This window comes from Grammomys surdaster, unplaced genomic scaffold (genome assembly GCF_004785775.1).
Source record: "Grammomys surdaster isolate TR1022 unplaced genomic scaffold, NIH_TR_1.0 343, whole genome shotgun sequence".
Classification (NCBI taxonomy): domain Eukaryota; kingdom Metazoa; phylum Chordata; class Mammalia; order Rodentia; family Muridae; genus Grammomys; species Grammomys surdaster.
Genome location: NW_021604762.1, coordinates 3,676,603 through 3,698,514, shown reverse-complemented (window position 1 = coordinate 3,698,514; position 21,912 = coordinate 3,676,603). Strand labels below are relative to the sequence as shown.

General features: G+C 41.4%; 1 protein-coding gene across 2 annotated transcripts in view; it reads left to right on the top strand.

Annotated features, from left to right (window-relative positions):
- The window catches only part of Memo1 (mediator of cell motility 1), an 84,019-nt gene that overhangs the window by 355 nt on the left and 61,752 nt on the right, over positions 1 to 21,912 (top strand). The window contains exon 2 of one of the 2 annotated variants that reach the window (XM_028778983.1): positions 403 to 480. In XM_028778983.1, coding sequence (XP_028634816.1) covers positions 420 to 480 — 61 coding nt within the window. In that variant the 5' untranslated portion in view covers positions 403 to 419. Of the gene's footprint in view, positions 1 to 314; positions 481 to 21,912 lie in introns of those variants that run through there. The other variant, XM_028778982.1, reaches the window with a different exon arrangement.

Genomic DNA, 21,912 nt, shown 5'->3' with positions numbered 1-21,912 from the left:
GGCGGGCGCGCGGCAGGAGGGAGGCCTGGCGGTGGGGGCGGGGCGGGTGGGGGAGGGCGCGGAGTCACCGGGGTGGGGTCAGCGGGAGGCTCGGCAGGCCGCGCGCGGCGGGGCCCGGGGCGGCTCGCGGAAGCAGCCCGGTCAGGGCAGCGGCGGCGACTCCGCGGCCGCGCGGCTCGGGTTAAGCCGCCGTGGGCCTCATCTTCCGGCTGCCGGGGGAGTTTGTGGTGATTGTTGCCGCCCTCCGCCCCGGCTGCCATCTCCTCCTCTTCCTCCTCCTCCTCTTGGGCCGGGCCGGTCCCCTCCCCGCGGCCGCCTCCTCCTGGGCTGGGCCCGCGGCGTCTCGTCCCCTCGCGGAGCCGCCGCCGCCGCCGCCTCCTCATTCATCCTCGTGCACCATAGGCGGCACAGGCACCAAGATGTCCAACCGAGTGGTCTGCCGGGAAGCCAGCCACGCCGGGAGCTGGTACACCGCCTCAGGTAGGGCGCAAGGCCACCGGGGCGGTCGGGCTGGGCAGCCCGGGCCCGGCGGGCGGGGACTTGGGCGGAGGGCGGCGAGCGGCGGGCGCGGACCGCGTGCCGAGGGAGCGGGCCGGGCCGCGCCGCCTCCCCCACCCGGCGCTCGCTCGGGCCGGCGGCCTGGCGCCCGCGGAGTTGGGCGAGGAGTTGTCGGCCGGACCGCACCGGGGCGAGCGCGGGCTGCGCGGCTCCGCGGATGGCCTTTGCAGTGGGGAAGGACGAGTTGGCGCGGTCCTCGTGCCAGGGACTGGCCGAGGGGACCGCAGCTTTTGCCCCTACCCTTGAGGCACCCCGCGCCCCTGTTAGGAGTGACAGGCAGTACTTTTCTCCCTATTCCTCATGTTGCTACTCCTGGTCTCGCTTGGAAGATCTGTCAGACCAGGGCCTCTCGGGGATTTGTCGCTTTGTACGTGGAGGCTCGGGCAGAGCTACTGCCAGGCAGGGGCTCTGGGTGGCCTCCTAGCTCTTTTGTCAGTGTTTGCATTGTTACTGTCACTCAGGGACAGCTGGAGATGGCATCAGCACTTTTCCTGAGCAACCTCTTTAATACCCAGTGTTCAGCACCGAGCAGGTGCTGGACAACCTGCCTAGTTTAACTTACGTTTTGAGAAAATTTTGTCTGCACTTTCTTCAAAACTACACTTTGTGTAGTTCTTTAGGTAAGAAAGAGTAGGGCCGTTTCCCTCTAGCACAACTCTCTTCACAAGGATTGTTTTCTGAGATTATTTTCAGGGGTCACATTTCTGCTTTGGTAACAAAGAAAAGTTCCTCCGTGATTCCTGTTGGTCTTTAGGCCATATGGGCTTCTCAACTTAACCTTCATGTTTTCCTCTGCAAGTACTAGGGAAGGATAGTGTGACACGATTCTTTTGGGAAAAGGGAAAGTCTGGAAGGCAGGTTTTTTTTTTTTTTCTGAGATTGTTCAATCAGCTCCTGAAGTACATGCACCTTGCTGGTCCACAGCGGATTTGCCCTGCTAAGACACAAAAGAATTAACAGGGTTAGGTTTGGAACCACGGCTAACAGGTAGCTGTAGTTTTTGCATTAGATAAATATGACATTTTATGGCTACAGTGGGTTCCCTTCTTGTTCCTGAAGTACTTCATAGACTTTTAATCAGTTCTCACAACCTGAAAATGTCAGTTAAGCTGTTCTTGTGTCAGTATATGGGGAAAGAGAAATTTAGTGCTGCACCCTAGACTAGGCCTGTGGTAAAATAGGAATTGACTAAGCCAGGTCTCTGGCTCCTGAGTTTGTTCTTCTATAACCAATACACTATTGATATTACTTATTGTTAAATAGAAGGCTTGTAAATAATCTTTTTCCCCAGTATGTTTTGGAGAATTAGAAAGTCACATTTTTCATATTCATGGTTCTCTTTTGGCATTTTCTTTTTGTGTGTGTGTTTCTACGCATTTGTTACACATGTTTTAAGCTTTTGTTGTAGCTTGCATTGGAATGTGGGCAAGTATTCTAGAGAAGTTTTAGATTGTTAGACATATGTATGGGTAGGAAAATTGGGTACAGTTCACACTTTTGGTCTTAGAATTCCTTAGAGTTTAAAATACAAGATATAGCCTATAATCTGGTCAAAACCTCCTGGCTGTAGATACTTATTAGTAAATAAGCATGGGCTATTTCTTTAAAAGTGTTGATACAGGTAAGTATAATCTTCCCTAAAATCTGGGTGAATTAAATCTGGGTGAATTACTTTACTGGAATTCAGGTGTATGGCTTTTTTGGGGTGTGTGAGATTCCCCCAGAGTTTCTCTGTGTTACCCTGGCTGTACTGGAACTTCCTTAAACTCACAGAGATCCACCTGGCTCTGCCTCCCAGTGCTGGGATCAAAGGCACTGCACCACCAGTCTTTTTTAATTTGACTGATATTGAGGAAATTAGGGTCAACTTAAAGCAGTTTAGTTTTAGAAGTGCAATTTGTATCCTTAAGACGAGTGAAACAAACTTATAGGTAGGGTATGTAATGTGAAGTTGGTCTGATAACTGTGTCTGTAGGTTATGATAGTGTATCTGTGTTGAAATAATGGCCTACTATTGGGAGTTTTTATTTGTATTGTGCTATTGTTTCTCTAGACAACAAGCCAATAAAAAGCTGAGGAGTAGGAAAGATATGTTTGTTGTCATTTTGTGTCTTTTCCAGTGATCAGGTTGTACACATAGAAAGTATTCAGTTATTGAAAGAAATAAGGGTAAGCAAGCCGCATTGACTTCGGTTAACTAGCTATTTCAGTAAGAAAAAATTGTACATTTATATTACATGCACTCATACACATGTCTTTTCTTATTTACCTGTTGTTATATGTTGTTAGATCCAGTGGATGAGCCGGGCGGGTATAAACTTCTGCGTCCCCTCTTGGTTTGAGGTAAACTCTAACTTCAGAGAAGCAGTTAAGTATCTGTTAGGTTGAGATAGTGCATTTACATGTTCTCAGGAGGGTGGAGTCATGTAGGATTTCAGTTGTGCTCTGAAGGAAGGATATTTAGTCAAGTTTAGAACAGGAGGAAAGAACATAGGACTGGGGAACAGCATACAGAATCAGAGGCAGGAAAGTGTAGCGAATTCAGCTTAGTAAGAATGAAGGTCAGTTCTCATGGGTATAGTTTGAAAGCCTGGATTGCTGTTGGAGCTGGAAATGCCTATGAATTAGGTACTGTAGGAATTGGACTTAACTCGGCAAGGTGCACTGATGGAGGTTTTAGACTTGGGTATTAATATGATGCAGGTAACATTTTAGGAAAACTAATCTCATAGGAAGGTTAATCCTCATTTCCTCACCAGTGTGCAGCAAGGATGACCAGACTGTGGCTCACATCCCAAGTGCACCCTGTAAACAGTAAGAAAAAAAATTCATTAGCTAAATTTTGTTTTAAAAAAAGATTTATTATTATTATCTGTGGGGGGGGGACTGTGTGCGCATGAGTGCAGGTACCCTCTGAAGCGAGAGGGATTGGATCCCACCCTGGAGCTCGATGTTTTAATTTTTAAGTGGTTGTCTAAAAAACAACACAAAAAGCCAGGTGTGGCAGAGGCAGGTGTATGTTTGTAAATTCTACTAGGTCAGCCTGGTCTAATGCTGAGCTCCTGGAAAGCCTGGAACTCTGTGTAGTCTTAGCTGTCTTGGAACTTGCTACATAGACCAGGCACAGAGAGACCCTGTCTCAAAAAACAAAGAGTAGAGTTGTATGTGGAACATAAGCCTCAAATACTTACTATTTGGCCCTTTTTATAAAAAGAATCTGCTAACCAGGGAGGTCAGTGTGACCAGTACATGTGTATGTGTATATGTGTTGTGTGTGTGTGTGTGTGTGTGTGTGTATAAATAATTAAAAAAAAAACCCAAGGTCTTGCTCTGTAACCTTGGCTGCCCTGGAACTCTCAGAAATTCTCCCGCCAGTGTTGGAGTTAAAGGCAACAGTAATTTGTATAGTTTTCTTCCAGACTAGATATAGCTTTTTTTTTTTTAATTAAAAACAAGTTTAAATTTTTTTTTTTAAAAGAATTTATTTGAGACAGCATCTCTGTATAATCTTAGCTGTCCTGGAACTTGCTATGTAGACCAGGCTAGGCTGGAAACTCAGAGAGATCTTCCTGCCTCAGCCTCCTGAGTACTGGAATTAAAGGCATGTGCCACCACACCCATGTAGGTATAGCTTCTGTTTCATTGTTTTAGTCTCTTATATTTTCTGTCAGGACAATTAATGTTGTATACTAAGCAGATTTTTTCTCCCTTATCCCTTTAATTCCACTCTCTGACTACTTTCTCAATAATCTTTTGAAAGAATCATTTCCTTGGATCACTTCCTCACTGATCCTTGCCTTTTGGATAAGGTTGAAATCCTTTGATTACTCATCTGTCTTCTGTCTTCAGATCAGCTGACCCCTCTCTGGCCCCATTTTGGTGTTACTAGCCTCAAGTAACATTTAGCAGCTGTTCATTGCTTCCTAAACTATAGCATGCTGTTTTTTTAGCTCTGTGCCTTTTTCTCAGACTGCTTCCTCTGTGAAAATGCCCTTAACAGGAAAGCTTCTTCTCGTTCTCTAGGGAATGTTTATACTCAAAGAGACCTACTTCGTACCTTTCCTTTTTGTGTTTGTGTCCCTGTAACACCTGGAGTGTGTTTTTTTGCTTTTATTATTTGTATGTAAGGTTATGGACTCATTGAAGCTAGGAAATTGTTTTGTTTTTGATACCACAAATTAAAAAATGTTTTAAATGGTTACATTTTATTTAATTTGTGTACAGGTGTGTAGGCAGGCATGCTATGAAGCATGTGGTAAGGCAGAGGACAACTTGTGGGAGGTCATTCTTTTTTTCTACCATGTGTGTCTTGGGAGCCAAACTCAAGTTGACACATTTGGGTGTAAGTGCCTTTACCTGCTGAGCTGTCTCAGAGGTCTGAAGTACGTGTTTTACATAGATTCTCAGCAAACCTTTATGTAAAGGAATGTTAAAAGTGTTTGGTATATAATGGATGTGATATTTACTGTTTATTAGCAGTTTGACAGGATCTCAACTCTTGGCCTGGCTTATCTAGGTTGAGTGCCTTGCTTGTGCTAGGGTTCTGTATAGCATGGAAAGGAGAAGGAGAGCTGATGCCTATTTATTGCTTTCTATTCCTGACTGGGATGTAATGCAACCAGCTGCCTCCAACTCCTGCCACCAGTTTTCTTCCTTCTGATAGAATATCCCTTGCAACTGGAAGTGAAAACAAACCCTCTTCCTCTAGGTTACTTCTTGTCTGGTATTCTCACAGTAATGAGAAAACACAGTGGGTGAATTAGCAAGTAGTGAGTATGGACAATAGAGATGCACATGCACAGAGTTATTGATGTTTAAATTCTAAAGAACAGTGTGTGTGACATAGGAGTGTAGTCAGGCGTTTGAGCATAATATAGGCAGTAGGAAAGAGTTAGAAATCTTAATACCAGTAGTAGACCTATTAAATGTTAAGTGTAAACATTCTCTGAGGCAGAGGCAGGTGACGTGGGTTTCCGTGTTCAAGGCCACCCTGATCTACATAGTTTGAGAACAATTGGAGCTATGCAGTGAGACAGTGTCTCAGCCCCACACTCCATCCCTGGGTGCCCCTTATGTGACATGGGAAGAAAAATAGAATAGCTAGATGCGCTTTCTCAAAGCTGACACACTCCTCTAACCTGCACCCGGCATAGGAAACATTAGTTTACCCGTGTTTCTTATATTCTTGTACCATGTTCATTTTTTCTTTCTCTCTTTCTCCTTTCCCCTCCCTCCCTCCCTCCCTCCCTCCCTCCCTCTCTCTCTCTCTCTCTCTCTCTTCCTTTCTTTCTCTCCCCCTTCCTTCCTTCCTTCCTTCCTTCCTTCCTTCCTTCCTTTCTGTCTTTCTTTCTTTCTTTCTTTCTTTCTTTCTTTCTTTCTTTCTTTCTTTCTTTCTTTTGACTTGAAACTTTATTTCCTGCCAAGGAGTCTCTTACAAAGCAGCCTGTGGACCAGGGGTGAGGCGGGATGCACAGGTTCCATTCCAACAATATGAAATAGATCCATCTGCTCCATGGTGGCACCAGCTGCTCTGATGGGCTTTTCATACTTTAGATCTAAGGAGTTCTATCACTAACTAGCACAAGGACTTTCTAGGCTGGAAACAAATGGGTTTCACCTTGCCTGTTCTATATAGGGGGCCCATTGATCTTGCTGGCAGGGGCGATGGGTACACACTATGGTAGTGAAGCTCTAGCAGACACAGGAAAAGCCCAGCCAGGCCTTCTAGTCCATTCTAGGCTAGCAGAGAAGGCCTCACGTCTCTTGGCTCACACCACTTCTCAGAACACCATACCCCACTTTGGGACATGACTACCAGCCAAAAAGCAGCTTCAAACCCAGCTTTGGACACTGCTTTAGCTAGTGGGTCTTTGTCCTCATTGTGACCTGGGCATGGCAGAAGCAAACCAGTGACAGTGGCAGTTGGTGTTCTAAGTAAGGGAGGGAAGGCCTTCCCAGGAAGGCAGTGGAGATGCCACAAGGATGAGGTCACAAGCCCAGGGAGAGAGGACAAGGAGACTCTACTCTAAGTGGTCAGTGAGTCACAAGCAGACAGTCTTGTACTCAACCTCAGCACTTCTGTCTCAAGCCCTGTCCCTGCTTCTAACCTAGGAGGCAGCTCTGCCTTTGAGGGTGAGGATAAAGAATCTGGGACCAAACTTGGGGCTTGCTTGGGGGCCTGGTGGGGCTTGGATCATTTGAAGGCCATCACCAAAGGTTGACGACTAGATTAAGTCAGGATAATGCCCAGGAGAAGGACAAAGGGCAGCCAGGTCTTCATGAATGCCCCAACACTGATGTACTTCATTGAAATTCTTTAGCTTAACTTTACATTTGTGAGATAAATTTGTTCTCATTACTTTATTAAGTGAATACACCTTGGTTTATCCATTTTTATTACTGATGGACACTTCATTTTTAATATTTTTTTCTTTTGTGAATACTTTAAAACTATTATATTTGTTTTAGGTGGATGTATTTGTGACTTTTCCTGGTTATATAATTGAGAGAAAAATTATTAGGTTATGGTATATGTATATTAAGTCAGTTGTGTTGGGTGGTGTTTTGCTGGGCCAAATACGTGGACTGTGTTTCTGAAGCAGACACAAGTGAAAGGCTAATTTGCTAAAGTAAGCAGGTGAAAGGACATGTGATGAGTGATTCTTTGCTGACAACACACATGTATTGATTCGCCTTACATGCTTTGTAGAACTCCATTTGTTGAGACTCCATAGAGAGAAACAACAGTAAAAAACTTCCTGTAGCTTTTTGCCACTTCTGTGGTCTCAAACTGATTGGCAGAGTGGTGTCAGCTGATACAGACACACTGGCGTTTTACTGAGACAGACTGACATGTTGAGGCAAGACACGTGGTGAGGCAAGACCGTTGGAGGACATGTGATGTTTGGAGGGAGTATAAATAGGACCCAACGGACAATGACTGGGGCTTGGATTGTCTTGCTTGCATAGCTGGCTTTACAATGCTTCTTGATCGTGTGTCTTTGCTAATCTCCACTTCACTGAGAGAGGCACAACCTAGAACTTCTGGCATCCCTGGTGGTCCTGGTTCCTCTTGCTGACCCATGTTGAGGTCTAGCTGTCTCTGCTAGGTCATGCAGAGTTGCTATTCCAACACTACTGAATTGGACTGCTGGTGTATTTGTGAAAGTGTTTGCAAGTGGATTGAGCTGCTGCTGCTGACCTGTGAACTGAACTGTTGATTTGCTGACAACACAGATGGGATTTGCTCCAAAGAGCAATTTCTAAACAGATCCATGGCCCCCATGTTCTAATAACCTTTCTTTTTCTACTACTTCTGGTGTGTGGTGGGCTAGAAGGGAGGTTGAAGCATTTAAGAACCATCATTAAAAGTAGGTCTTTGGGGCTGGAGAGATGGCTCAATGGGTAAGAGCACTGACTGCTCTTCCAGAGGTCATGTGTTCAATTCCCAGCACCCACACGGTTGTTCACAACCATCTGTAATGGGATCTGATGCCCTCTTCTGGTGTGTCTGAAGACAACAACAGTGTACTCATAAATAAAAAATAAATAAAAAGAACAGTGTTTTTTTTTTTTTTTTAAAGTAGATCTTTGAAAAATTCAAATCTACATTTAGTAGATACTTCTGAAGCAGATTTGCACTCCTGTCAGTATTACAAAAGTTTGTTATTCTAGATACTTGCCAACACTAGGTATCAGTGCTGGCTAGTTTAATGTCAACTTGACACAGGCTAGAATCATTGGAGAGACTAGAACTTCAATTGAAAAATGCCTCCTTAAGATTTCACCATAGATATAGATGGAAATGACAACAAAATAAAAATGTTCTTGAGAGCTGGAGAAAGGGATTGACAGTTAAGAACATCGGTTGGTTTTCCAGAGTACCTGGATTTGATTCACATCACCTCCATTGGTACCTCATAACTGTTTGTAACTTCAGTTCCTGGAGATCCATTGTCTTCTGGCTTCCGTGGCACTAGGCATGCATATGGTTTGTATAGAGATGCATGTAAGCAAAACACCCGTACACATAAATAAAAATAAAAGTAGTGCCTTTGGGGCTGGGTAGGTGGCTCAGTGGTTAAGAACACTCATTGCTCTTATAGAGGACCTTGGTTTGGATCCTGGCATCCACTTCATGGTTTATAACCATTTGTAACTCTAGTCCCAGGGGAGCTAGTACCCAGGGGATCTTTTGGCTTTTGCAGACATCAGGAACATACACAGTGCAGTTGCACACATAAAATAAAAATAAATCTTTAAAAAGAAGTCTTTGTGAGGCTAGAGAGATGGTTCAGCAGTTAGGAGCACAGACTGTTGAATCTTCTCTCCCCTACAGGGTTTTTCCTTGTAACCCTGCTTGCTACCGCCTCTGCCTGGCATCACATGCTGCTTTTGAGGACAGAGTTAGTTCCCATATTGGGTGGCTCACAACCATGTGTAACTCTAGATCCAGGGGATCGACTACTGGTCTTCACAGGAAAATTAAAAATAATGAAATAGTCTTTAAAAAAATCCTTCCTTAGATTTTTCCCACAGGAACACTACATGTATATGTATATAATCTCTAGTCTACAAAGTTACTGTGCCAAGTTGCTATTATTTCCATTTATAGATGTGACTCAGAGTGAGTGACTTGTTCAAGGTGTAACAAGTGGAGAAGCCGGTTTGACTCTAAAGTTTAAGGTTAGAACTGAATACTGTGTTGAGCTCTGTTGCTCTTAAAACAGAACAGCTTCTGTTCCATTTCAGATATCCCCATAGTACATTGTGGACACCTAACTCATACTTGTATATCATTTATGGCTTATAAAACATGCTTAAATGTTAAAGAATTTAACATTAATCTTATTAAGCATAGGACAGTTAAGACAGGTCTTTTCTCACACCCGTCCTGCCATTTTATAGCTGACTTTTATAACTAAGACTTGGAGGAGACATCATTTTATGAGTCACTTTTCTTAGAAGGACCCGAGCTTAGAAGTTTGAACTGTTTGGAATCAGTAAGTATTTTTATAATTGTAAATATTCTTTAAAATATGTTTATAACTGTAAAGTAAATATCGTGAATTAAAAAATATCAAAGATGGGAGAGGAAGTATAAAAGCATATCATACTTGCTGAGTATTATTCAAAAATTAAAAAATATTTTAGCACCACAGAATGAGTTGGATTCAGATGACAACTTGAAGTAAGAGTTGACTCTCTCTGTGGTTCTGGGAATTCAACTGTGGTGGTCAGGTTGGGCAGCAAGCACCTTTACCATCTGAGCCATCTTTCTGATCATTCCAATCCCAACTTTCCCTCTTTTGAGATAGGGTCTTCAACTGACTGTGTAGCTGAGGATGACTCTGACCTTCTGATGCTCCCATGTCCCCCTGGGTACAGGGATTACAGGCATGGACCACTTCATTTGTTTATGTGGTACTGGGTGTGTGATTGATAGGCAAGCAGTCTTTATCAGCTGAGCTAAACCTGTAATTGATTTTTTTAAAGATGAATTCTAGATTTTCAATTTAGAGTTCTAGATTTCTGATTGAGAATAACAAAATTTTATTTTTATTTTTTGTTTATTTTTTAAGCAGGGTCTTATATAATTCAGGCTGGTCTCACACTCACTATGTAGCAGAAGATGACCTTGGAATACGGCCCTCCTTCCCATGCTAGGATTACAGGCTTGCACCACCACCTCCAGTTTCCAATTTTTATGGTACTTGGGATCTTGCCCAGGGCTTTTTACTTGCTAGGCAACCAGTCTACCAACTGTTGTATCTTCAGCTCCCTAGTTACATTTTGTATGTCTTTTTCTTTTTTCTAAGGGAAGGTTGTGCCACTACACACAGCCCCAGGTGTGTGGATATAATTTGAAGGAAGAATGGGGATTGGCAGACATACTTGGAGTGTTCTTGAGAAAAAGAGAGGTCATGGGTATCTGTCTTTTCAAGTTTATCACTGAGCAGTTTCAGTAATAGAGTTGCCATCATCTCAAATAGAGAAGACCAACTTAAGAGGCACAAATTTGGAGAAGGTAGGCTAGGAACTCCATCTTGGTCTGTTTGAGATATTTGCTGTCCAATCCAGTAGTATAATATGAGTTTGAGTTTAGAAGAAGGTGTACCAACCTCGAACTCACAGAGATTCGCCTGCCTGGTATGTGCCACCACCACCTGGCACAATTGGGAATTATTGATGATAAAGTTGATAAAGTTGTCTGGATAAGGATAAAGTCACCATTAGAGTGAATATGATTAGAGAAAAAGAGTGTTAGTGACTGAACCTTAGAACATTTCTTACAGGCAGAGGCTTAGGTGAGGGAAATACTGTAAAGAGACAAAGATACCCTGGTGCCAAGCAAAGAAAATGCTCTGTTGTAGAGTGCTTTCCTAGCATGTGTGAGGCCTTGGATTCAATCCTAAGTACCATTAAAATACAGAACAAGGGGCAGGAATCATGGATACTAGTTAAGAACACTGGCTATTCTTCCAAAGGACCTGATTTCAGTTCCCAGCATTCACATGGCAGCTCAAAACTGATCCCAGTCCCAGGGGATCCGATGCCCCCTTTTGGCTTCCACAGGCATTGTGCAAATGTGGTGCAGACACACATTTAGACAAATGCTAATTAAAAGTCATTTTACTTAATTAAAATGAAAATAAATGAAAAAAGTATAAACTAATCACCAATAGTTCATGTAAGTTTACCACTTTCCTTTGGCAAGTCTGTGTAATTCTAGTGTAAGCTACTCTGGTCTTAGTTATTTCTTACATCACTGCCGAGCTTCCTAGTGGCTGCTCAGTTTCCATTTTCTTCTTCACGTGGACGCAGAGATATTTTTTAAAAATATAAATTATGTCAGGCTCTGGTGGTGCACGCCTTTAATCCCAGTACTTGGGAGGCAGAGGAATAGGCAGAGGCAGGGAGATTTCTGTGAGTTCAGGGCCAACCTACTCTACAGATAGGGTTCTGGGGTAGCCAGGGCTACATAGAGAAACTCTGTCTTGAAAAACCAAAACCAATCCAACCCAACCAACCAAAAAACCCAACAGAAAACCCAAACAAATAAACAAAAATGGAAATCTGTTTCATGGGTACCAGGCATGCATGTGGTACACATACATACTTGGAGGCAAAACACTCACATGTGAGAGATACATTAATATAAAATACATCTTTAAAAAGAATTAAAATATGAATTAGGTAATATTTTCTTAAAATTACATTAAAACTTCTTGCCAAAGATGCAGGATCTTCAGTACTGTGATCTCAGCTTAACTCTGTGATTTCATACTTCTGGAAGAGCAATCAGTGTTCCTAACCGCTGAGCCATCTCTCCAGCCCTGAGTGATCCTTTTTTGACATAAAGTTTCATCACATAAGTCTAGCTGGTCTGAAACTTGTTGTGTAGACTACGAACTCACACAAAGCCACCTCCCTCTGCTTCCTGAGTGTTGGGATATAAAAGCCTATAGCAACATGCCAACTGGAGCGGTCATCTTGACTATGTCTCTTGAAAATATGTTGCTTTTTAGAGGTGGGGAGGGCAGGGTCTCACTATGTAGCCTTGCCTGGCTTGGAACTCATACATTATATAGGCTGGCTCAGAGATACCTACTTGCCTCTGCCTCCTGAGTGGTGGGATTAAAGGAGAACAGTGCCACACCTGGTCTTAAACTTTCTAAAAATTCCATTCATTCATTCATTCATTCATTCATTCATTCATTCATTCATTCATTCAGTGTGAGTCAGTGTGTGTCTCCCTGTCCCCATCCATGTCTATTGCTATGCATGCTGTGGCATGTATGGTGGTACTTAAGTGTCAATTTGGAGGATGTACGTGAGTGTGAGTGTGTGAATGTGTGTATGTCTGTGTCTTTGTGTCTGTCCGTCCTCATCTGTGTCCATTGCTTTGGATGCTATGGCATGTGGGTGGTACTTAAGGGACAACTTGGAGGAGACGGTTTTCTTCTACCATGTTGGTCCTGGGGATTGAATGCAAGTCCTGATGCTTGGCAGCAGCAGGTGCCTTTACCTGCGGAGTTGCCTCACAAGCCCTGTGTCTGCCTCGTGAAGACCAGGATTATAGGCATGTGCCACCAGTTAGCTTGCCTTTTCATTTTAAATTTTTAAAAATATTTTATTTATGTGCATGTCTTGCACCTGAGTTCAGTACTTGAGGAGGCCAGAGAGGGTGTTGGACCCCTGGTGGGTTGTGAGCTGCTAATGTGAGTGCTGGGAACTGAACCTAGTTTGTCTGGAAGAAGAGGAGGGCTATTAACTTCTGAACCCTTTCCAGCCCTCGAGCTTTTCTTAGTTCTCACTGTGTTGCTGGCTAGCCTGGACCTTGCTGTGTAGTGCAGGCTTATATTTAAAGTAATCCTCTTGCCTCAGCCTCCTGAGTTCTAGGACAGACACAGGCAAACATGCTTGCGTGACTCTTAAGAGTTTGTGATGTTCATTAATTTTTTTTCATGGCTTGAATTGCTCTCATTGGCCGGGTGGTGGTGCTGCATACCTTTAATCCCAGCACTTGGGAGGCAGAGGCAGGCGGATTTCTGAGTTCGAGAGTTCGAGACTAGTCTGGTCTACAGAGTGACAGAGTGCGTTCCAGGACAGACAGGGCTACACAGAGAAACCCTGCCTCAAAAAAAAAAAAAAAAGAATTGCTCTCACTGTGTGCTTCTGGCTTCTGGCTTGCTTCCCAGTGTCTGCTTCTAATTGCTTCATTAATTCACTTTTTATATTTCCATCTTTTATCCATTTTGAATGTATGATAATGAAATTTGAGATATGAGCCTACTTTATTGCCTTTACTATAGTATCTCTTTTATATTTTATTTTTGAATATATGAAAAATTAGCTTCATGATTGTATTGAATTTTAGTGTTTTGTGTCTCCCTGCAGACAACATATGTGAATTCATTGACCTATTCTTGGGTCTGTTAATACAGTTTTTATTATAGTAGTTTTAGACTTACTATTATATCTCTTCTATTTTAGGAATTTATGGCTATTTATTTATTATTTATTTCATATGAGATTTCAGTTGTACAATACTATGCGTAGATATTCTTTTTTTTTTTTTTTTTTGGTTTTTGTGGTTTTTGGTTTTTTTCGAGACAGGGTTTCTCTGTGTAGCCCTGGCTGTCCTGGAACTCACTCTGTACACCAGGCTGGCCTTGAACTCAGAAATCCACCTCTGCCTCTCAAGTGCTGGGATTAAAGGCGTGGGCCACCACTGGCGTAGCTATCCTTAGTTTACTTTTTTTTTTATGAGCTTAATTATTGCTTGCTTATTTTACACACTTATTTTGGATTAGGCTTTCTGCTTGCTAAAACCACAATGAAAGTACTGTTGATGTACGTATGTATATATGCATAGGTGCATTGGTATTTTGCCTACACGTATGTGTGTGAGAGAGTATCAGGTTCCCTGGAAGTGGAGTTGCAGACCGTTGTGAGCTGCCGTGTGGGTGCTTGGCTGTCTGGAGGAGCAGTTGGTGTTCTCGACTGCAGAGCCATCTCTCCAGCCCTTGTTGGTAGTTTATTTTACTCATCATATCGTACTAAGCTTATAAATAACTCTTTTTTGAAGTTTTTTCATTTTTCTAGACATTGGGTTTCCTGAATTTTTTTTTTTCAGTGCTCATGATTAAACTGTGGCTTTAGGCCTGATGGATTAGCATGCCATCACTCACCAGACTGCCAGTCTTTCAGTATTGCTTATTTACATGGTCAGATCTCTTCATTAGGTTTTCTTAATAGTTACATGCATAGAAGCTGTTGGTGTGTATCAAAACTTTACTAACTTTTATTTTTATTTTTATTTATTTATTTTTTTTTATTTTTCGAGACAGGGTTTCTCTGTGTAGCCTGGGCTGCCCTGGAACTCACTCTGTAGACCAGGCTGGCCTCGAACTCAGAAATCCGCCTGCCTCTGCCTCCCAAGTGCTGGGATCAAAGGCGTGCGCCACCACCGCCCGGCAACTTTTATTTTTAATATTATAGCTGGGTGGTGGTGGTGGTGCACTGGGGAGACAGAGGGGGGTAGATCTCTGAGTTCCAGGACAGCCAGGGTTACACAGAGAAACCCTGTCTCAAAAAAACAAACAAAAGAAAAAAAAAACAATTTTGGTTGGTTCTGTTACTTTTCTAGGAATGCAGTCATATTTGCAATCAGTGATAATTTAACCTACTTACCAAGATTTTTACCTTCAGGTTTTAATTTTTTTCCTCTCTAATAGTGTTGGATACCCACCTGGAGAGTAATGTTTAACAGTGATAGTCATAGTAGTGAAATGGCTTCTGTGTTCATCTGATGTGCATAGCAGGGCTTTTGTTTACATAGATTGCATAGCAGTTCTTTTTAAGTTTATTGCATTTATTTAGTATGCATGTGTGTGTGTTTAAGTGTGTAAGTGCCTTTGTGGAGGTCAGAGGTCACCTTGCAAGAATTTTTTTCTTCTACTATGGAAGTCCCAGGGATTGAACTCAGATCAACAGCCCAGCCCTATCTCTATGTATAACCTTTTTTGATTTTATATCTGATTTATGGGATGGACAGACAGACACACATACATACACACACACACACACAGAGCCATACTCTATTTGCTGGAGGTAATAACTTATAGTGGACCCTGAGGTTTTTTTTTTATTGGATATTTTATTTACATTTCAGATGTAATCTCCTTTCCTCCTCACCCAGAAACCCCCTTTTCCATCCCCCTTCCTCCTGCTTCTATAAGGAAATGCCCCCACCCGCCCTCCCACTCTCACCTCCCCACCCACGATTTCCCCTACACTGGGGCGTCCAGCCATCACTGGACCAAGGACTTCCTCACCCACCTATGCCTGATGCTGTCATCCTCCCCTATGTATACAGCTGGAGCCATGGGGCCCTCCCTATGTGCTCCCAGACTGGTGGTTTAGACCCTGGGAGATCTGGTTGGTTGGTATTGTTGCTTTCCTCATGGGGCTGCAAACCCTTTCAGCTCCTTCAGTCTTCTCTCTCACTCCTCCATTGGGAACCCCATGATCAGCTCAATGGTTAGCTGTGAGCTTCCGCCTCTGTATATTTCAGGCTCTGGCAAACCTGTAAGGAGACAGCTATATTAGGCTCCTGTCAGCATGCACTTCCTGGCATCTATATCAGTGCCTACCTTTGGTGAATGCACAAGGGATGGATGCCCAGGTGGAGCAGTCTCTGGACGGCCCCTCCTTCAGTTTCTGTCTTATGCTTTGTCTCCATATTTGCTCCCATGAGTATTTTGTTACCCCTTCTAAGAAGGGCCAAAGCACCCACACTTTGGTCTTCCTTGTTCATGAGCTTCAAGTGGTCTGTGAGTTGTATCTTGGATATTTCGAGCTTTTGGGCTAATATCCAGTTATCAGTGAGTGCATACAATGTGTGTTCTTTTGTGATTGGGTTACCTCACTCAGGATGATATTTTCTAGTTCCACCCATTTACCTAAGAATTTCTTTAATTCATTGTTTTTAATAGCTGAGTAATACTCCATTGTGTAAATGTACCACATTTTCTGTATCCATTCCCCTGTTGAAGGACATCTGGGTTCTTTCCAGCTTCTGGCTATTATAAATAAAGCTGCTATGAACATAGTGGAGCATGTGTCCTTGTTATATGTTAGAGCATCTTCTGGGTATACGCCCAGGAATGGTATAGCTGGGTCCTTAAGTAATGCTATGTCCAGTTTTCTGAGGAACCGACAGACTGATTTCCAGAGTGGTTCCACCAGCTTGCAATCCTACCAACAATGGAGGAGTGTTCCTCTTTCTCCACATCCTTGCCAGCATCTGCTATCACCTGAATTTTTGATCTAAGCCATTCTGATTGGTGTGAGGTGGAATCTCATGGTTGTTTTGCTTTGTGTTTCCATGATAACTAAAGATATTGAACATATTTTGGGTGCTTCTCGGCCTTTGGAGTTTCCTCAGTTGAGAATTCTTTGTTTAGCTCTGTACTCCATTTTTTGAATAAGGTTATTTGGTTGTCTAGAATCTAATTTCTTGAGTTCTTTGTATACATTGTATATTAGCCCTCTATCAGATGTAGGATTGGTAAAGATCTTTTCCCAATCTGTTGGTTGCTGTTTTATCCTATTGACAGTGTCCTTTGCCTTACAGAAGCTTTCAAATTTTATGAGGTCCCATTTGTCAATTCTTGATTTTAGAGCATAAGCCATTGGTGTTCTGTTCAGGAACTTTTCCCCTGTGCCTAGGTATTCGAGGGTCTTCCCCACCTTTTCTTCTATTAGTTTCAGTGTATCTGGTTTTATGTGGAGGTCCTTTATCCACTTGAACTCGAGCTTTGTACAAGAGATAAGAATGGATCGATTTGTATTCTTCTACATGCTGACCTCCAGTTGAACCAGCACCATTTGTTGAAAATGCTGTTCTTTTTCCACTGGACAGTTTTAGCTCCTTTGTCAAAGATCAAGTGACCATAGGTGTGTGGGTTCATTTCTGGGTCTTCAATTCTATTCCATTGATCTTCCTTGTACCAATACCAGGTAGTTTTTATCACTATTGCACTGTAGTACAGCTTGAGGTCAGGGATTGTGATTCCCCCAGAAGTTCTTTTATTGTTGAGAATAGTTCTTGCTATCCTGGGTGACCCTGAGGTTTTTATTTGGTTTTGTTTTGTTTTTAAGTGTTTCTGTTTTTTTTTTTTTTTCTTCGAGACAGGGACTCACCCTGTAGACCGGGCTAGCCTCGAACTCTCGAACTCAGAAATCCGTCTGCCTCTGCCTCCCAAGTGCTGGGATTAAAGGCGTGCGCCACCACTGCCTGGTGCGTTTCTGTTTTTCAAGGCAAGGTTTCTTTGTATACCTCTAGGTGTCTTAGAACTTTCCAAGTAGACCAGGCTGACCTTGAGCTCACAAAGGTCCACCTGCTTTTGCCTCCTGAATGCTGGAATTTAGGACATGTACCACTGTCACCTGGGAACCCTGAGTTTTATTTTTAGAGGAACTTGTTTTCTCTTTTTCTTCCTTTTTTTCCCCTCTTTTTCTTCTCTTTTTCTCTATTTCCTTCCTCTAGAGCCAGAATGAACAGCAAAGTTTAATTCTTACACTAAGCCAGTGGTTTTCAACCTGTGGGTTTAATAATTACATTATGATTCATAACAATAGCAAATTTAAAGATTTATTTACTTATTTTATGCATATGACTATACCACCATTGCTCTCTTCAGACACACCAGAAGAGGGCACTAGACCCTATTACTGATGGTTGTGAGTCATCATGTGGTTGCTGGGAATTGAACTCAGGACCTCTGGAAGAGCAGACAGTGCTCTTAACCATCTCTCCAGCCCAACAGTAGCAAATTTACAGTTATGAAGTAGCAACAAAATAATTTTATGGTTGGAGGGGTCACACAACATGAACTGTATTAAAAGGTCACAGCATTAGGAAGGTTGAAAACCACTGATAAGCAGTGATAAAGATCTTCTGTAGTAGGTTTCTCATCTTTAGTGAAATTAAAAATTTTAAGTGTTTTCTAAAGGCTTGGATTGCTAATATATTAGGTTTTGCAGGCTATATTATATATGCCTTCGCACCTACTCAGTTCTGTCTTTGCATTATGAAAGTAGTTGTAGTTATGTAAATGGGTAAATAGCAGTTTTTCAATAAAACTTTATAAAAATATGTAATGAAAATTTTGGAATTATGGTTTCTTCAAAAAGCAGAAATATCATGGGAATATGTTTTCATTTTAATCCCAGGTATGGAATATGGGGCTATTTCAGATTGTGTTCTTGCATGGGTGTGATATTGCCAGTGGCAATTGTGTGCTGTTTGGAATCTTGGGAACTTTTTAGTGTGTGCGTGTGTTTACATATATGCATATGTACATACTTGGAGAGGAATGTTGGTTGGTTGCTGTTGAGTAGTCCTATGCAAAGAAGAAATAAGAAATTAGATAACCTGAAGGCAAAGATCAAGCTTACCCCAAGCAACTCGATGCTGTAAATCAGCAGGAAGTAGTCTAATGATAATGTTGCCCCCTTTCCCCCTCTATCTGTTTTTCTCTCCTATCCAGTGTTAGGGGATTGAAAGAGTGGAAGAAAGGGGGTAGAGAAAGAAGGTTGGAATAAAGAACCTGCAAAGGAGCAAAAGACCAGTTACAAAAAGATACTAGCAGTAGCTGTGAGATAGCATGGGATGCTAGTCATTGGGGGAGGAGATAATACCCTTTAATGTTGGATTATTAGAAAAGGTGACAGAAGTAATTTAAGAATTTTATTAGCTGCTGCTTCATTTGAATTGATGTAGTCAGAGATTTATTTGTGATATAGTATACCTTTCTTTCTCCTCGTTGCTTAGGAAGGAATAGAGCACAATGCCTGGTTCTTTCTACCACTGAGCCGTAAGTGCAAGTTTGAAAAGTAAAAGAGTTAATAAAATAACTTCTGGTCTTATGGGGTGTGTGTGTCTGTGTGCAATCAGTAATTGCTTACTTTATCCCTGTTTTGAACTTATCATGACTGATTTATAATATACTTTCTTAGGGCTGAGGATGTGGTTCAGTCTTTAGAGTGCTTGCATAGCATATGTGAGGACCTGGATTTGATTTCCAGCACCACATAAAACCAGGCATGTAGGTCCAGTGTGTGGGAGGTAGAAATGGGAGAATCAGAAGTTCTCTTCAACCATAGAGGTCTTGGATCAAATAACAGAATAAAATATTCATTCCCCCCTCTTGCCTTAGGAATCAGATTGATTAGTCCTTTTCTTCTGTTACAGGTTAAGTTGCCAGCAGTGCTGTTCTGCATCAGATCTGATAAAAGGGGAAGATTTGTGCTTTTTGTGTTTCTGAAACCAAAATAAAATATAAAAGTCGAAAGTGTATTCGAGGGACTGGAGAGTTGGCTCAGTAGTTAAGAGCGCTGGTTCCAGAGGACCCAGGGTTCAATTCCCAGCATCCTCATGATGACTCACAGCATCTGTAATTACAGTTCTGGGGGATCGGATATCTATTTCTGTCCTCCAGAAGCACCAGGCATATACATGGTATACAGACATGCACACAGGTAAAATAACCAGACCCATAAAATAAAATAAAAATTAAAGGAAAAATACATTCTTACTATGTCTTAATATTGATTTAGGATTAATTTATAGATTAAATGAAAAACATTGAATGAATTGATATATAAATGCTTTTTGTTATTCATTGAGAAAGTCCTGTTCTTTTTGTGTGTGTGCATATGTATAGATCTGTGTGTCTGTGTGTCTGTAGGTCAAGAGGTCACCTTAAATGTTGTTCCTTAGGGTCTGTGATAATACCCTCCTACTTCCAGGGTCTCATTTTGGCATCTGGAGCTCACTGATTAGAATACACTTGCAGATTAGTCACCCTCAGGAGTCTACTTGTCTTTCTTTTTCCAGTTACAGCATTACAAAGTCCATTGCCAGTTGGGGATAGAACATAGTTCCTCTTAGGTGTGCGATAAGCACTTTATTCACTGAGCCGTTTTCCCAGCCACCCCCTTTTCTATCTCATTTTTTATATCGTCTCTGTTCTCTTTTACATGCAGGTGATTGCTTTTATAGATTAAGTCTCTGTCCAGTATTTATGTGTTTTCAAGTGTATATGAGCATGTCATTATTTCCTCCTTTCTAGCACATGGTATAATCATGTAGTTGTTTCATAGCATATCTTTTTGTAAATTACTAATTTTAATTGGATATCTGTTTACATTATAAATAGGGAATCTATTCTGCTTATGATAATCTTCCTGTTTAGAGTCTTCAAAGGAAGATTATTTATTCAGTTCTGTATAGCTAGATGAAATATTTGATCTTTAGTAGTAGTTTTTCAGCTTAAATTTGAGTTATATTTATGAGTAGTTATCAAATTAGAAAGTAAAACTGAAAAACTTAAAGATAGTTACTTTTAATGCATTAAAAAATGACAGTATACCTGTTAATTGAAATGACATTTTAAATGAAAATAATGGTTTTGAAAATTGGAGATTAGCCTACATGATATTTTCACAAATATCTGTAACGTGTTGTTTAATGGAAAACAGGTGGATTTGTTTATATCCTACTGTATTGACCCTCTTGTGATGCATTGTTTTTCCTGAGGCTGTCAGTGGTATCTGGGTCCATGTAGGTGTTTGGAAAAGGCAAAGTGTTTTCAAAGATTTTTCAGATAATTTCTCATGTCTTTTTATGACACCCTGAAACTCAACAAATGGTAGTTCCCCTTTAAAAATTATATTATTGAGATTCTGTCTACTGACATTATTACATAACGTTTAATATACATGTGGAATTGTCACCACAGTCAAAATGGTTGTACCCCTAAGGGTAGTTACTTAAGGATTAATTGCAGTATAGAATTGAAGCCACAATAGGGAAGCTTTAATACTTTTTATTAAGACCAGTTGCCTTATATTTTGAACTAATCTTTCATCTGTCCAAGATTTTCTTTAAACACCATGCATTAGTCATTTGGAAAATATTTATTCCTTGAGTTATAAGATCTCCCAATTGTTTATACATTTCATTGTTCATTGTCAAAGAATCGCTCTTTTTAATATTACCATTCTCTTCAGCATCTTTTTTTTTTTTTTTTAAACTTGGAAAGCTATTAAACCTATAGCGGTAGAAGCAGTTTTGCAAAATTCAGAAGCCCAAAATGAATAATTTAACAATAAATATTGTCAGATTTTCCCTTGATGTGACAGGTTTATTGTTTATTTTCATGGAAATAACTGCTAAATACACAAGATTAAGTAACCATCATTTGTCATTTGTTCCTTCAAGAAATATGTCTTGTTTGTAAGTGGCTAGTTCCCTTGCAGCTCACAGCCATGCCCTTCCTTGATCTAGCCATCTCCTACTTTAGTGTGTAGAATATGAAAAGCTGTGTATCCAAGGATTGAAATGTATTACACAATATTTACAGCTTTATCAAGGATATTTCCTATATGAAACTTTAGGTGAAGGTGGGGAGGTGAAGGATGTAGTGAGTGGTACTAAATAGGACATCTGAAGTTTTGGTGTCCTCCAAGGTTGTTGAGGAAACATCAGGGTAAATACCAATCCAATGAAGGCTGCAAATAATGTTTCAGCAATATGAAAAAATTTGAAATTTAGTATTATTATGAAAATTATACTTTCTGAAAGGATCTTGAGGATTCCTGAGAGATATCTTTTGGGAGCCTCTGACCTTTAAAATCCTTACTTCTTTCTTGAAGTAAGAAGTAAAAGAAAGAAGAGGTTAGGAATGTGCTTCAGTAGAGAGTATCGCTCAGCATTCGTGAGACACAGGATTGAGTTTTCATCATTGAAACAAACAAAAACATCAATCAGTAAACCAAAAC